Source organism: Chiloscyllium punctatum, chromosome 4, assembly GCF_047496795.1.
Source record: "Chiloscyllium punctatum isolate Juve2018m chromosome 4, sChiPun1.3, whole genome shotgun sequence".
NCBI classification, from domain to species: domain Eukaryota; kingdom Metazoa; phylum Chordata; class Chondrichthyes; order Orectolobiformes; family Hemiscylliidae; genus Chiloscyllium; species Chiloscyllium punctatum.
Window position 1 is genome coordinate 73,559,377 of NC_092742.1, and position 15,310 is coordinate 73,574,686.

At 37.1% G+C, this 15,310-nt stretch overlaps 1 protein-coding gene across 1 annotated transcript in view; it reads right to left on the reverse strand.

Moving 5' to 3' along the window:
• Nucleotides 1–15,310, reverse strand: part of aqr (aquarius intron-binding spliceosomal factor) — a 68,589-nt gene that overhangs the window by 40,800 nt on the left and 12,479 nt on the right. The window contains exons 5-15 of the mRNA XM_072569023.1: nucleotides 15,186–15,221; nucleotides 14,964–15,084; nucleotides 11,374–11,514; nucleotides 8,635–8,703; nucleotides 8,315–8,415; nucleotides 7,990–8,066; nucleotides 5,323–5,387; nucleotides 4,980–5,096; nucleotides 3,115–3,228; nucleotides 524–627; nucleotides 9–111 (exon numbers count right to left, since the gene is read on the reverse strand). Of these exons, the coding sequence (XP_072425124.1) occupies nucleotides 9–111; nucleotides 524–627; nucleotides 3,115–3,228; nucleotides 4,980–5,096; nucleotides 5,323–5,387; nucleotides 7,990–8,066; nucleotides 8,315–8,415; nucleotides 8,635–8,703; nucleotides 11,374–11,514; nucleotides 14,964–15,084; nucleotides 15,186–15,221 (1,048 nt within the window). The remainder of the gene's footprint in view (nucleotides 1–8; nucleotides 112–523; nucleotides 628–3,114; nucleotides 3,229–4,979; nucleotides 5,097–5,322; nucleotides 5,388–7,989; nucleotides 8,067–8,314; nucleotides 8,416–8,634; nucleotides 8,704–11,373; nucleotides 11,515–14,963; nucleotides 15,085–15,185; nucleotides 15,222–15,310) is intronic.

Genomic DNA, 15,310 nt, shown 5'->3' on the forward strand with positions numbered 1-15,310 from the left:
ATACCTACCAACATTTCTAAAAGAAATTCTTTTTGATAACAGGTATTCTCTGCCTCAGGTAGCGATGGCAAAAGACAAAGATTCGATGCCACTTTGTGAAGTGTATTGGGACTGGAAATGGAAAACAAAACAAATTTAGTACTGTGCGTGCTTGGCTCTTCATTAGGCTGCCCTTCCAAGTTTTCATTAGGAAAACGGAATTGAAAATAGGATGAAGTTGAAAAGATAAAGGTTATTCAAATGTTTTCTAATATATTAGTTAAACATGAAAAAATGTGGAACTTTTTATAACATATGGAGTGATTGAGGCAAATGGCAAAGATGCAAGTGGAAGCAAAATGTGGAAAAATTGAATAGAAAGGCACTATATATGGTGTGAAAGGAAGTAAGTAGGGAGGAAGCTCACACAGACATTAACATTGACATTGACATAAACATGCTGGGTCTACTATGTGTCTTAAGTATTGTGTGAACTCAACAATTATGTGCAGAAACTGTACCAGACATAAAAATAAACACTTACCCAAGTGATCCAAAGTGTTTTACTAAAGATTCTCGTGTATCAACAGCTGCGACATTAGACAGAGCAAAATCGTGTAGTTCTGGAAAGTGAGCAAATGCTGCCCTCTGCAATGAAAGTCAATAAGTTGCAACAGATTTACACAATTAGACTATCTAATAAATATGAAACATATCAATGATTAAGCAATAGTGAACATAATATTCGGCATGGACTGGTTGGACCAAACGGTTTGTTTCCATACTGCATGGCTCTATGACACTATAACATTTTGATTTCTGAGACAACAGACTTCTCTTGAAATGTGCTCCAGTATAGACTTGAAAATATTAACGGTTCAAAGACAAAGATGAGGAAATGTACAATATAACAAACTTACATTAATGGATTAGTATTTTTGGGCAGTTTTATATATTGTTTTCTGACACGACATAACAACTACAGCTAACTGAAGTTAATGTTAAATCAAACATTATAGCACCTAAAGTCACACAAAAAAAAAACAGAATTTTTTTTATTATTTGAAGCTCTTTGGAACTCTAATTCCATCACCTCATATTCTAAATAAAGGTCCTAAATTTAAACTTGTTAATAATACAAGTTCTAAGTATATGTGGTTACAGAAGGATTTGGTAAAATGGAAATGCACGTTATTTTTTGATTTATGTTTCCCACATCAACTTATGCAGTACCTACAATGTAGTAAAATGGTCCAAATGGCTTATTAACGATTCTCGTATATCAACTGTTGCGAAATCAGAAAGAGCAAAATCACTTGGACATAATCAAACAACGATTGACACTGAGCCATATAAATAGACAGCAGGCAAGTAAGGCGTCATAAAGGAGGAGAGAGGAAGAAAGCTAAGAAAGTTTAGGGAGTGAACAAGAATTTTGGGACTAAATGTACATTAATGTAGGAGTGATTCAGATTGCTCAAGAGGCAAAGACAGAAGGAACACAAGCATCTTGGAATGTTATGGATGGATCCAAATCAAGAGGTGAGAAAGGGGCAAGCTCATGGAGTGATATGAAAATTGGATAAGAATAATAATAGCAAATAGAAATGCTCACTTCTCTCCATTTGCACAGAATTAATTAGCCTCATATTTGTGAGGTGAACTAATGTATTTATAATAAATGCTGGAAATCAGCACTTTTGGAGACAGATAAACAGTTAATATTTCAACACTGCTTCTCTCTAGACGTTCCCATTTTGTTATGTCAAGCATTTAATTAGAGTGAAGAATTTATTAGAATTAGTATACAGAAATCCTTAATTGGAGCAATCTCCATGAAAATGCATCTACAATTCAGAGACTAATCAGCTGTCTCCTCTCATGCATTACAAATATAGGTTTTCTCCTTGACTTGGTATTCTTCCAAATTATTCTGAAGAGTGCAAGATGAAAAGTTCTCACAAGTGTTAGCAATGCCCAAATTATATATTTAGAGTCTTGTGATCAATGATTACAGAACAACCTCAGTTATCCGAATATCAATTATCCAAATTTCGGATTATCTGAACAAGATCTCAAGGTCATATAAAAACGCTACACCAAAGAGGTGGTGCTTCTGTCTTCGTATCGCGACACTAAGTTCAGCGGAAACTTACAAACGATCTTGAGATTTTAGACGCTGTGACGGACCTTGTTTAATGCTGGGATTTCCATATTTATGTTATAGTGAGGGTCTGGTTCTTCTCATTTTAACCAGAACTGTGCAATTTGCTCCTCGCAGCCTGGGATGTTGCTCTAGTATTATTTCTTGCCATGCAGTGCAAGCTGCTTGGCTTCCTGCACGCTGTCCTCAGCCTCTACCAGCCTCACCCATAGCCTTGCCACATTCTGAAGCAGATCGGACACACAGAGCCTGGGCATTGTGCTGCCCGCCACCCGGAGAGCCCTCCTGCAACAAGCGCTGCTCAAAGGAATAGAAGCGGCCTTAAGGGGCAAGCTCCTGCCCTACAACCTGAGCCTAGAGACGGTCAGCAGCCAGGACTGGCAGCCTGATCCACACAGTCCCTCCAGCAATCCGACTGCCACTCTGTTGTGATCTGGGGAGTTGTGGCTGTTCTGGCATTTCCACAATCTGCCGACCAACTGGTCCAGATGGATATTTTTAGCATCTGCTCTGGAGATCCCTTTCATCAGTGTCATGGAGCAAGGAGAGGGGCTGGCCAGTGAGGTGGGGAGCAAAGCAAGTTATCCATTTTCTGTCAGCATTAAATTGGAAACTTTGCTCTGCCTTTCAACTTGGTGTAAGGTGGTGTGTGTAGTGTAGTGGCTTATTGTGGAGTGAAGAGATGCACACAAAAAGTGATTTTATTTGCAAAATATCAGGAATCTTTAAACAACATCCAGTGTTTGTGCACATTTTATCAATTGAATGAAACAAAAATTCTGCAAACATGCTTTTTTTTAATGTTTTATGTTCACTAGGACTTGCCTTATGATCAGATCAGTTATCCGAACAAAGTATTCCCCACCCGTCTCGATCAGATAATTGAGGTTGTTCAGTACAAAACAGAATTTGTTGGCAAAATGTTATCTTGCAAGGAAAGCTTTATAAAGTAAAACATTATTGACCCTTACCTGAAGAGAGGTGATCCGATCATAATGGATTGTAGTCATCTCATTTTCAGTCAGAGCATTTCCAGTGTGATCATTAATTTCAAAACCTGTGTAGAACTTCAACATTTCTAACAGCTACAAATAAACAGATAAATATGGATAATTCAAGTGCTTTATGACATTTTAACAAATCTGGAAGTGAATGCTCACAGGGTTCACATTGAATGAGCCAATGTGCAGTGTAAAATTAATCATCAGCCAAATCAGTGTCAACTGGACTGGAGAAACCAGTTTAAAGGTCAAAAACCGACAGTCATATGTCAAACCCAAGGTCATCAGCACAAAAGTAACACACCTTTTGAAGGCTAAGCAACCCAACTTTGTTTACCACACTTTTCCTCACTCCTAAGATTTAAATAGAGGAGCTAATGAATTGCGACTGAACTAATCACATGCGATTTGCACTGAAATGAATTCCCAGCGTGGATTTATGAAACTATTTTGAAATATTTAAGAAATAATCAACTACTTAGGACAATAATTAAGGCACTCTTCACATTGCAGAGTATTACCTTTCAATTTAACATAGCTAAACTGACTAAGCCAAAAAGATACATGACATAAGCAAACCCTGCCACCTTTGGAGAAAATGAGTTGATGACCTAAACAAAGCTGGATCTGTGAATATTAATTGCTGAAAGAGCTTTAAAAAAATGCCGTTTCTAAGCCAGAGATATCTAAGCCTTGGCCTACGTGAGTCACATAGTTGCCATATGCATGGACTGAGAAAGAGGAGTGGAAGGATTTAAAGTTCAAACCACTGGGTAATGTGTTATAAATCGAGTCCTGCTGTTGCTCAAGTTGCACCAAATGTTAAACTTTATTTTTCAAGGTATGTAGAAAATGACTCTATAAACAATTCCTTAGCTCCTGACCATCTACACATAGCAGGAACCTGCATCCACAAAAACACAGTTCACAATAGGTATCAAATTCCTAGCTGTGAAATTATGCAATTATTTTGGTAAATCCTGTTTTAAAACAATTCTCTCTCACTGCAGTCCACAGTTTATAGAAACACAAAAATAAAAAGACAGAATCCTTCCACTGCGATAGTTATATTAATCTCCAGACCCTGCTCCAGGTTCACAAGGTGGCCAAATCAACCAATGTGTAACACAAACACAGTAGGTATTTGAGGAAGGGTCACTCGACCCAAAGTGTTAAGTTATAGATGAATAGAGATGTACAGCATGGAAAGATTTCACTCTACAGATGCTGCCAGACCTGAGTTTTTTCAGCAATTCCTGTTTTGGTTTCTGACTTATAGCATTCATGTTCTTTCGGCTTTTACAATAGGTATCACTGCCTAGCTTGCATGAGAAGTATATGACCAATAGACAACTAGGTGGATAAGTCTGATCTAAACTCGAGCTGAATAATGACTAATCAGGCAAAGTATCATAAGAGACAAGCCCTGAAGAGTGGATCAGCAGTTGAAAGCCAGGAAGACATTCAACAAAAAACAAAGTGTAAACCACAGAATGAAATGATCAATTCTTTACCAAGGTACCACCATTCTGCACATCACACTTCAACTGTTAGGAGTGGCCAGAAACCCCTCTGCAATGATAATCTTTATCCAGAAATGAGAAACAGAGTTTAAACTTAACATTCCCTTCAATACCACAAGTGGTAACTCTCAATCTACAGTCATTAAAAAATTGTCACAGCCTACCTTTCTGCAGCACCACAAGTTTCAGCACAAATACCCTGCATCCCTTTATTGCTCTGATTTCAAAAGGTTTCATGGAACACCGGCAATAGTTATTCACCTTCCTATATAAAGTAAAAATGGCAGTATTTAAGTGCTGCCACCATCTCACCTGGCAAAAAAGTCGACCCTCCTTCTCTCTCTGGACCAGATTAGATAGGTGGCAGTGAGTGACTAAATGAGAATCATCCAAAACAGTGCTGAACCATCGTCGGGTTGGAAGGAGAGCCTTTGAGGAAACATAGTTGATACCAATTAAACAACAGGACTCACTTCCTTTAAGCTAAATACCAATAAAAAGATTTTTATAGTACAATCACAATTCTACACATGTTTAATCAAGAGTTCAATTCAATGTCAGCCTTTTGAACTTGGAGCAAATGCAGAAGATGATTGCGATTTGTAAGCTTTTTCAGAATTTTTATACAAATCCTGTATGCATGCAAATTGCTTACCTCCAAGTCTATCATTAATTCGATAAATCTTTCACAATAATGAACCATATCCATGCTGACTGGCCCTACATACAAATTTAAAAAAAAGTTAATGCAGAATGTAGAAGTGTTACACCAGTTTCTTCATTAACGCACAAATGCAAACTTTCAGCAAAATGAGAATTTTTTTTAAATAGCTAAGAAAACCTTATATGAACTTTTTAAATGTGGGCTTGAAGTAAATGGACTAAAGAGGAATAAAAATGAAAAGAAAAATGACACCTCGTGAAAGATACATGGTTAAAGCCTTTTACACGTTTATTTCCTTAACACAAAAGAGAATCATATGAAGTCTAAATGGTTACTATACAAACATTCACAATAAGAGATGCTGCATTTGAATAAGACAATGGTTGGATCACTGTTGAGATAAAACATGCAGTTCTGGGCATCCCATTTCAAGAAGGTTATGAGAACTATATAAATAGTAGTGCAAAAATTCACTCGAAATGACACCCAAACAGAGAGGCTCCAGTTAGGAAAGAAACTGGAAAAAGGGATTGTTCATACTGAAACCAGGGAGTCTACTGGTCACCAAGAGTTCGAAATGATGAAATAGTGGGATTATTCCCACTTGCCCATTCAGGACTATTGCAATCAACAGCCCAGCATCCTTGCAGGAAAAATTATGCTAGTTCCTGGTGTAGGCAATGGTGCAATATCATTATGTGCAGGACAGATAGATTGTAGCACTGGCAAAAGCACAGCAGGTCAGGCAGCACCTAAAGAGCAGGAGAGTCAACATATAATGATCCTAATAGTGCAGACACATCCTAGCATAGAAGGCAGCAGTCGCCTGTATAAGAAATCACTGAGCATGTATGTGCAGTGAAAATGCTGGTAGCTATTTGAAGTCATCTTTACAGTCAGGCAGTCCCAGAGATTTATTAGACTACAGGAAGTTTAATCTTGCAAAGGAAATTGATGAAACATTTAAAAAAGGTGAATATAAAGAGCATATAAAAGCAACAGGAAAAAAAGGAATTATCAGAGTTAGATGCATTTATTTATAATTATACATTTTATTTTTATAGTAATGGCACAGACACAAGGGAGCATTCTAAAATTTCTAACATTATTAGAAGAGCAATCAAATTCAGAATTCAAAGCTGATTGTTACAGAATAATAAGTTTGATTCTTTAAATTCAATAATTGCGTATTAGAAGTTGGTTTGGATTGGATTGGATTGGATAGTTAAAAATTTTTCATCCTGTTCTAAAGGCTAAAATTTTACATCACCCAAAGCTCACAGCACTGTAGCACACTCTAGTGGCAAAAAAAAAAGATTACATGGCCTCAAGTGCTTCAAACCATAATCATCACATATGCCATTTCAATTCTCCTTCACCTGATAAGACTGGTATGTCAGCAAAAAGTATTTGCCACTTCAATCGTAAGTTGGACTGCAGAGTAAAATTATTATTAGATTTAGCTAAACAATCCCAAAGTAAACCAGTTCTATTTTGAAATTTACTATTCTGTATCAAAATTTTTTAAATGTTTCTTGGAAACAGAATTAACGCAGTGAATAGGAGAGTTAATAATTAAGAAAGTAATTTGAAGTTTAGAAGATAGGGAGGGCTGAAAATCCCAAATCAATCTTGGTATGGCAAATTCATAACTCAGCAAAGGGAAACGTACAAAACTGGAACAATCACAGATTAATATTTTCTCAAACATAACTAATAGGTTATGGTAATGATTTTAATGATATCTGTGGCACATTGGTAGCATTCCAATCTCCAGACAAAAAGCTCCAGATCCCAATCAGGACTTGTTCACTACTTAAGGAATATTCACGGCAGGGTTTAATGGGCTGATAATCTTTCACTCCTTCTCAAAACTCCCCAAAAGTAAAGTGTGCAAAAATATGCTACTTTCTTTTTAAACAAACAAAAGAAGTCCTCAGTGTACAAATGTTAGCAATTCTGATTCAGTATCTCCTTCAAATTCAGTTGTGTCCATTATTATCATTACATGGATATAGTGAATTTGATTACATGGTAATAAAACAAGAAAAGTGTGCAATTTTATTGCCATAAAATGATAATTACACTAAAATATTGTAAACAGGACCCAAATTCTAATGGTGTCATTAGAAGCAAATAGAATGAGATTTCTTTGCACTCCATCTTCAGCTAGGGATTCTGACACCACTTTAAAATGCAAATCAGTAACACCCCTCAGAGTCTGCAGTCATCAACAGATAGCATTAGGCTTGCTCTTTCTCACAACAGTGGGCTCTCATATCTGGGTTGCAGCAGAAGTACAAGACTTCCCCTTCATGACACTGTCCTCTCTGTTGTTTGAGAGACCTATCAAGCCAATTTCCTGCTCAAGCAAGTATCAGGATAGTGTACCATGCTAGTCCTGCACCTGCAGCAATGTTGCAACCTGGATTCTCCCAAGACTCGGAAACCACTAAAAATGGAGAATCTTGTGCCACAGACACTGTCTGCCTGCAACCAATTCTGTCACAACCTATATTCAGCAGTCTAACTGCTCAAATTTCAGTTCACAACAACATTTATTGCAAAACAGAAAATTAGCATTGTTAATATTCTTCTGTTAACATTGTTCAAATAATATTTGATTGGGAAAGAACTGAGAGATGCTTGAGCAGTTACCTGAAAGAGGAATGCTTTTTAATACGCCAAGAAATTTGCCAATGAGACAAGAAAGAAATCTCTTCTCTTGATTTGCCCTTCAGATTAAGAAACAAAAATAAATGTTGGTATATTGTTTTCAATGCACCATAAAGTGATTTAAATAAATTATTATTTTCTGAAATAAAAGCTGCCCCTGCAAAACACAACTCAAAGCAAGTATATGGAATATTTGCGAAATATCTAGTTGACAAAACAGTGTGAACAACTAAACTAAGTTCCAACTTAATGGAATTGATAGTCCAGAAATTGCAGGTAAATATTACGAATATTATAACAGACTTACTGTTCTGCAGATTTTTCATCCATTTTCTCTTCCTTTTTTTTAAGTAGATTCCAGAATTTTCTCAGCTTCGGTGTTTTTTTCAGTTCATGTTCAAGTCGTGACTGATAAAAGTACAAATTTAATATTAGCAGTCTCACAATCAGTGACACCCTGATCAGCAATCTTGGTCTTTTTTTTGTTGCTATCATTATGACAAACTTATATAAAATACTTCATGTGATGAAACAGAATTGGTCAAAAACATTAAACTCCCGCGTAAAAATGAGCCATTAATCTGTATTAATTCTTTACAATAGACCTTGAACAGTCACTGAACTTACAGAAAGTAGACACATCCACATAGGGAGAGAGATAAGTCGCTGCACCTGTTCTCGAATTAGGTCCACTTCCTGTTGGGGAATAGAAATGTATTTCACAGGCTGAAATCATGTTTACAAGCAATACCATTTCTACTGACAGAATAATGCTTCAAAGACAGATACATTGGTATATAAATACTATTTTAACTACAACAAGACTTCCAACTCCAGAAATATGACATTAGAAATACAAATGGGGAACAACTGTTGTCCATTATGGTATTGCTATGTCTCTTGTAATACCCATATATAAAATTAGGCTTTAAACAAGAAAGAGAAAATTCTAAGAATGCAAATTTACACAAATATTACCTATAAAGTTGATTATTATTATTTAACTAAGTCGAATTGATTAGCATGAAGTTGAACTCTTTCTCCCAAATATTTAACTTTTCTGTTGAAGTGTGTGTAACATGCTCGGCTGAGGGCCTCTTGTGGTATATGAAAGTATCAACCACACAAAATCTCATCTCCAGAACAAAGGAAACCAAAATGCAATCTTTTTTCTTATACATATGCAGATATTCATAACTGCTTTTTGCTGTTATTTTGACATATACATTTAATTGGCGTGAAAATTCATAAACATCAGAATTACATGAAATACAAGTGAAATTAAAATTCAAATAATTTGGAATCAGCACGAAGGCAAGATAACATACGTCTGAGGAGCAGCCATGGGTCCTTTGAACCTGCTCCACCATTCAATAGGATCTATAGTTGATCTGGTTATGGTCTCAATTTCACCATTCTGTCTGACCAGCCAATAAATTTCGACTCCCTTGCCTATCAAAAGTATGTTTAATGGAGCCTAACACGAATTCGATGGCCCAGCCCACTACCTTCTTAGCAAGAAAATTCTACAGATTATCACATCAGAACGAAAAAAATTCATTTTCTTTATCACAATACCTCTTATTCTTAAACTATGTCCCGTATTTCTCGTTCCTCTACAAGAGACACTCTTTGCTTTGAATCCACCCTGTCAAGTCTCCTCATGATCTTATGTTTCTATAAAGTCACCTCTCATTCTTGTAAACTCCAGTGGGTAGAGGACTAAATTGTTCAACCTTTCTTTATAAGATAGGCAATAGGCACCAAATCAATCCATTCCTAAGCAACTGGTCAAAACTCTCAAAAGTTAACTGGGTCATTTCTGCTTTTTATTTATATAATCTACATGTAAACCTGATGCAAATGGTTGGATATCCCAAACAGCTTTACATTTGTTAAGAATTATTGCTGAACCTGTTGGCACCATGAACTAGCAAGTTTTTGAAGAAAAGCAGGATGGTTTGAAGAATCAGGAGTGTGATACATTACTTATTCTTTGATTCAAGAAATGCTTGTGCAAGGAGATAAATAGTAGTAGCAAGAGCCACGAGTAATTGAAATGTTACTTACGGGTTATGGTAATAAGCATAGGGAAAGCTATCAGTTAGAATATAGAAAAATAATACAGACAAACCACAATAAAGCCTGCTCTTCAAAGAGGTTGGGATCACTTTGATCAAGAACTCTAATTTGAGGGAAGTAGCTTTGGAATAAATAAATGCAGTTGCTACATGACTATCCTCAAAGGACTGGGAACAGATATCCCAAGGAAATATATCAAAGATATACATAGTCTTGTTAACACAACATATAAAGCTGCATAGTTTCCAAAACTACCTCAAAGTATTCCAAAGGTACAGAAACTGCAAATTTTGGTATTAAATAGTAGGGCTGAAAATGTGTTGCTGGAAAAGCGCAGCAGGTCAGGCAGCATCCAAGGAACAGGAGGATTGACGTTTCGGGCATAAGCCCTCCTTCAGGAAGCCCTTCTCCTATTAAATAGTAGGGTCAATCTAGATGCTCACAATATGAAAAGATACAGAAAATAATCAAAAAATACAAATGAAATGCTAGTCTTTTTATCCAAAGGATTAGAATACAAAGGGTACAGGTCATGCCTCTTCCTCAACCTTTATAAGAAGTTAGGACTGGGGACTAATTGTGACATTTGAATTTGCTGATGATATAAAACCGGATGGAATCATAAATTTAGGGAGGTCACAAGGAGACTTCAAGAGGACTGGGACAGGCTAAGTGAATGGGCTAGAACATAGTAGATGGAATACAAGAATTGTGACATTCTCCACTTCAGTAGAAAATTGCAAAAAATTTCTTAAATAGCTAGAGGTTAGGCAGTGTTGGTTTCCAAAGAGACCTAGTTATCTATCCTTCATGTATCAGTACAACTAGTATGCAGGTACAACGGGTAGTAGGAAAGTAACAGTATGTTGGCCTTTATCTCAAAGTGAATTGGAGTACATAAGTAAAGATGTCTTGCTGCAATTGTACAGAGTCATAGAAAGACTTTTTCGATGGTATTATGAGGTCTGATCAGCTAAATGGTCGACTCACATTTCTTTAAATGTTAGTTATGAGCTTGACCAAAAATGATTTTTGGGAGAGGAGTAATGGAATGTGGTGAATTCAAGAGTGCTTGAATGGGTGAACAGGCTTGAGGGGCTAAGTAGCCTATTTCTGTTCCTTTGTTCCTATCCATAAAATCTGCTCTGCACTACAAAGTATTTATGACCACTTGAAATGTCATCTATGCAGTGATAAACCAGAGGACAAAGAAGCTTGACTGAAAACATCAAGTATTGTGGCACGATTGTTTGAATGCGTTTAACTTTGCGTGTTTGCACTTACCAAGCTGTTAAAGCAGTGATCAAGAAACACCAGAAGGACAGTTTGTTCTCGCAATGTAAGATCTTTATTTTCTTCAGCAAGAGATGCAGTTAAAATACATTTGAAAAAATAGGGAAAGTGTTCAGGTTTCTGCGTAAAGGTCTAAAATGTAAACAACAGAAGACAGGTTACAGAAAATGTCCAGAGTAACTTCTGGACCAGACATAATGGTTACAATCAGATGCAGCTTTCAAAGGATTCTGTTTGTGCTAAGTATCATAATTCTATGTTCTAAATGCTTGCTACTTTAACTTGTAGGACTGAAATCGAAATCCATATCTGTATATCAGAGATTTTTAATTCATTTTTGCCTCTTGCACATGCAGCTAGAATTCAATTCTGTACCAGCTTCAATGCAAAGGCACTAATTATCAGACTATATGCATTTGTGTACATTGAGACACAGAATATTGTTGAATGTCTGTACACTGCAGTCTGCAATTCATCCTAAGACTTCAAAGACTTTGCAGGCAAATCTAGGGAAAATAATCAAAAAGGGATAACACCTGGTCATTGCAAGAGTGCGAGGATATTCTCAATCTTCTGAGACTAAGTGCTGTGAGGCACACTGGTTCAATAAATAACTTGACATATTCCACAGTATAATATATGCTGCTTGCTGAAGTATTAAGGGCTTCAGTCGGCCTTTATGCAGATCACTATGGTACTTACAGCAAATAAAAGTGACCAATGGGAATCTCCATATCAATATCCCCATGATTACAAGTTCGCAATAACAAAATTGCCAGTTTACTGTTGTTAGTTAAGTACTGCAGCAACTCTCAAGTTTTTTTTTAAAAAAAGAAAGTGGTCAACAGCAATAATCAATTCTACCTCATGGACTTATCTGCTTTTTTGATTTGGGTTTTAATATTAACGCCTTTTTTCATTCATATTAAACAGAATCAAAAAGGCAACTTTACAATTACAGTCAAACTTCCTAACTCAATTAGTGTTGTCCATAATGAACAGAGATACATATCTACTGATTAAAACAATGGTGAAGAAATAATAGGTCAAATGATTCAGAGACATGCATCATGTATGCAAATAGAAACTTAAAATTAGTCAGACAAATACAGGTAATGCAATGACAAGATGAATGGCTTGATTTGGATCCATCATTAAATACATGTTTTGGTTGTGCAGTATTCAAGTTATTTGAACCAAATAATATAGAAAAAAAAAACCATGTTCATGACTTGAACTCAGTGCTTCGCAAGCATTATTCCATTGTGCCTTCAGAGCTCCTTTTGGGGTGAGTGGATGGTTGGTGGAGGAAGCAAAGGCGTCTGAATAAAGTTAGGAGAGAATCGAGTGTGTAAAGCAGAGTTGTGGATGCAGGGGATGTTTAATCCAGAGTTTTATTTAAGCACCAACCTTTTCATAGGTTTTTGAAAGGTAAGATTCAGGCCTTCGTGATCAGCCAGTTAGGCCATGCCCATTATTGAAGACACAGAGGATTTAAAGGAAACACCTAGCTACTTGTACTCAGTAGGCCTCTACAGAGCTCATCAGTATATTAATGGTGGGAATCCACAGTTAAAGTCCTGTTCTAAGTACTATTGTAATTGACTGCTTGGCATCCCAATTTAAACACATGACTTATGGCAGATTGCTTGAAAAGGACCACCCTCTTTCACATGTCACAAGATAGAAGGGGACAGTACTGAGATTTTCACTCCACAGATGCTGGCAGACCTGCACAGTATTACCAGAATTTTGGCTTTGATTTCTTCTTTAGCATTAAATTTTATGATGCACATGAACAAATGGTAAAATTCCATTTTCAATTTGAACATGAAGTTGCTTCATGGCAGCCTTTAGGACCCAAGTGGAAAACTCAACATGAAAGGTATTAGCCCATCTGAAGAACAATAAACATATTGCTGTGGTTCTATTCACCGAGCTGGGAATTTGTCTTGCAGACGTTTCATCCCCTGTCTAGGTGACATCCTCAGTGCTTGGGAGCCTCCTGTGAAGCGCTTCTGTGCTGTTTCCTCCGGCATTTATAGTGGTGTGCCTCTGCCACTTCCGGTTGTCAGTTCGAGCAGTCCGCTGTAGTGGCCGGTATATTGGGTCCAGGTCGATGTGTTTGTTGATAGAGTCTGTGGATGGGTGGATTATGGCACTCATCCACAGACTCTATAAACAAACACATCCACCTGGACCCAATATACCGGCCACTACAGCGGACTGCTCGAACTGACAACCGGAAGCGGCAGAGACAGGCCACTATAAATGCCGGAGGAAACAGCACAGAAGCGCTTCACAGGAGGCTCCCAAGCACTGAGGATGTCACCTAGACAGGGGACGAAACGTTTGCAAGACAAATTCCCAGCTCGGCAAACAGAACCACAACAATGAGCACCCGAGCTACAAATCTTCTCCCAAACTTTGAAAACACATTGCGTGCAGTATTTCTTGAAAAAAAACCACAATCTACATTAAGTTTAGGTATGGAATAAATTGAGTAAACAGTAGAAAAGCATAACATTGTAGATACTAGAAATTTGAAATGAAAACAAAATGCTAGAAATGCAAGCAAGTAGACAGTATCTGTGAAGAGAAACAGAGTTAATGTTTCAGATTGTGATGACACTTCATCAGAACTCTGATTGTCTCCACAAATGTTGCCTTCTCTGCTGAGCACTTCTGACATATTTCCATTTGAGTAAACAGCAGGCATTCTCACCTATATATAAGCTTTCTCACAATGCAACCTAGGATCATTCAACAATTTCCCTGACATCCTTGCTGCCCCATATAGATCTGAACCTTCGATAACAACCAACTGCGCAGTAACATGCTGAACAAGCTGGTGAATCTGTAGACCTCATTGCTACACAAGGCTATGGAGGCCAACTCATTGAGTGCACTTAAGACAGTGATAGATTGGTATTTGATTAGTATGGGGATCAAAGGTTATAGGGAGAAAGCAGGAGGATGGGGTTGAGAAATGTATTAACTACAATTGAGTGCTGGAGTGAACTCTACAGACCAAATGGCCTAATTCGTATTCTGTGTTCTAACATCTTATGAATTCAATAAATTCAATAAAGACTCTGAATAAAGTTTGGTGAGAATCTAGTGTGTAAAGCAGAACTGTGGATGGAGGGGCTGTTTAGTCCACAATTTTATTTAAGCACCAACCTTTTCCTAGGTTTTTGCAAGATAAGATTCAGGCCTTCATGATCAGCCAGTTAGGCCATGCCCATTATTGAGGAATGCCTTTTTAACAAGCTGCTTCTCAAACAGCTAAGGGGTGCTTATACTGCAAAAGTTCAGATGTTACTAAAATCAAACTATTTTGACAATTAGATTCAGCGTTTAATTTATTTTCATGCCTAGGGCGAGCAGTATCACATTGTCACTATTCACTATGAAATAAACAATTTATGTTTTGGAAATCTAAGATTCAGACTTATCTCCATCATTTCCTGGTGCTGTATTCCTGTGGGATGGCCCCAGGCTTCAACACTGCATACGATTTTCATTACAGAATGGGAAACAACACAAACCTCCACAACAGATAACTGATAGCCCCTTACCTCCCAAGCAGGAACATTTTCTCGAAATTTTTCATTCACCATACAGCAAATCGACATCAGGTAAGCTTTGCTGGATACTTCAGAGGAATAGTTTGGCCAGAGATAATTCTCCAGATACTGGCTATTAATTTACAAAGACATAGTAAGTCAGCTGCATAATATTCATTACAACACTGCTTCAAAAACATTTTTAAAAAATACCAAACCAAATGTAAAAGTTACCTGAATTCAAGCAGCATAATTTTTCTAATTGCAAATCTGAAAAGTAAAAATAATTGATTGCTGTTTGTATAACTGACTGAATACCACAATAAGTGTGTTAATTGATCCTGCCACCATGATGCAAG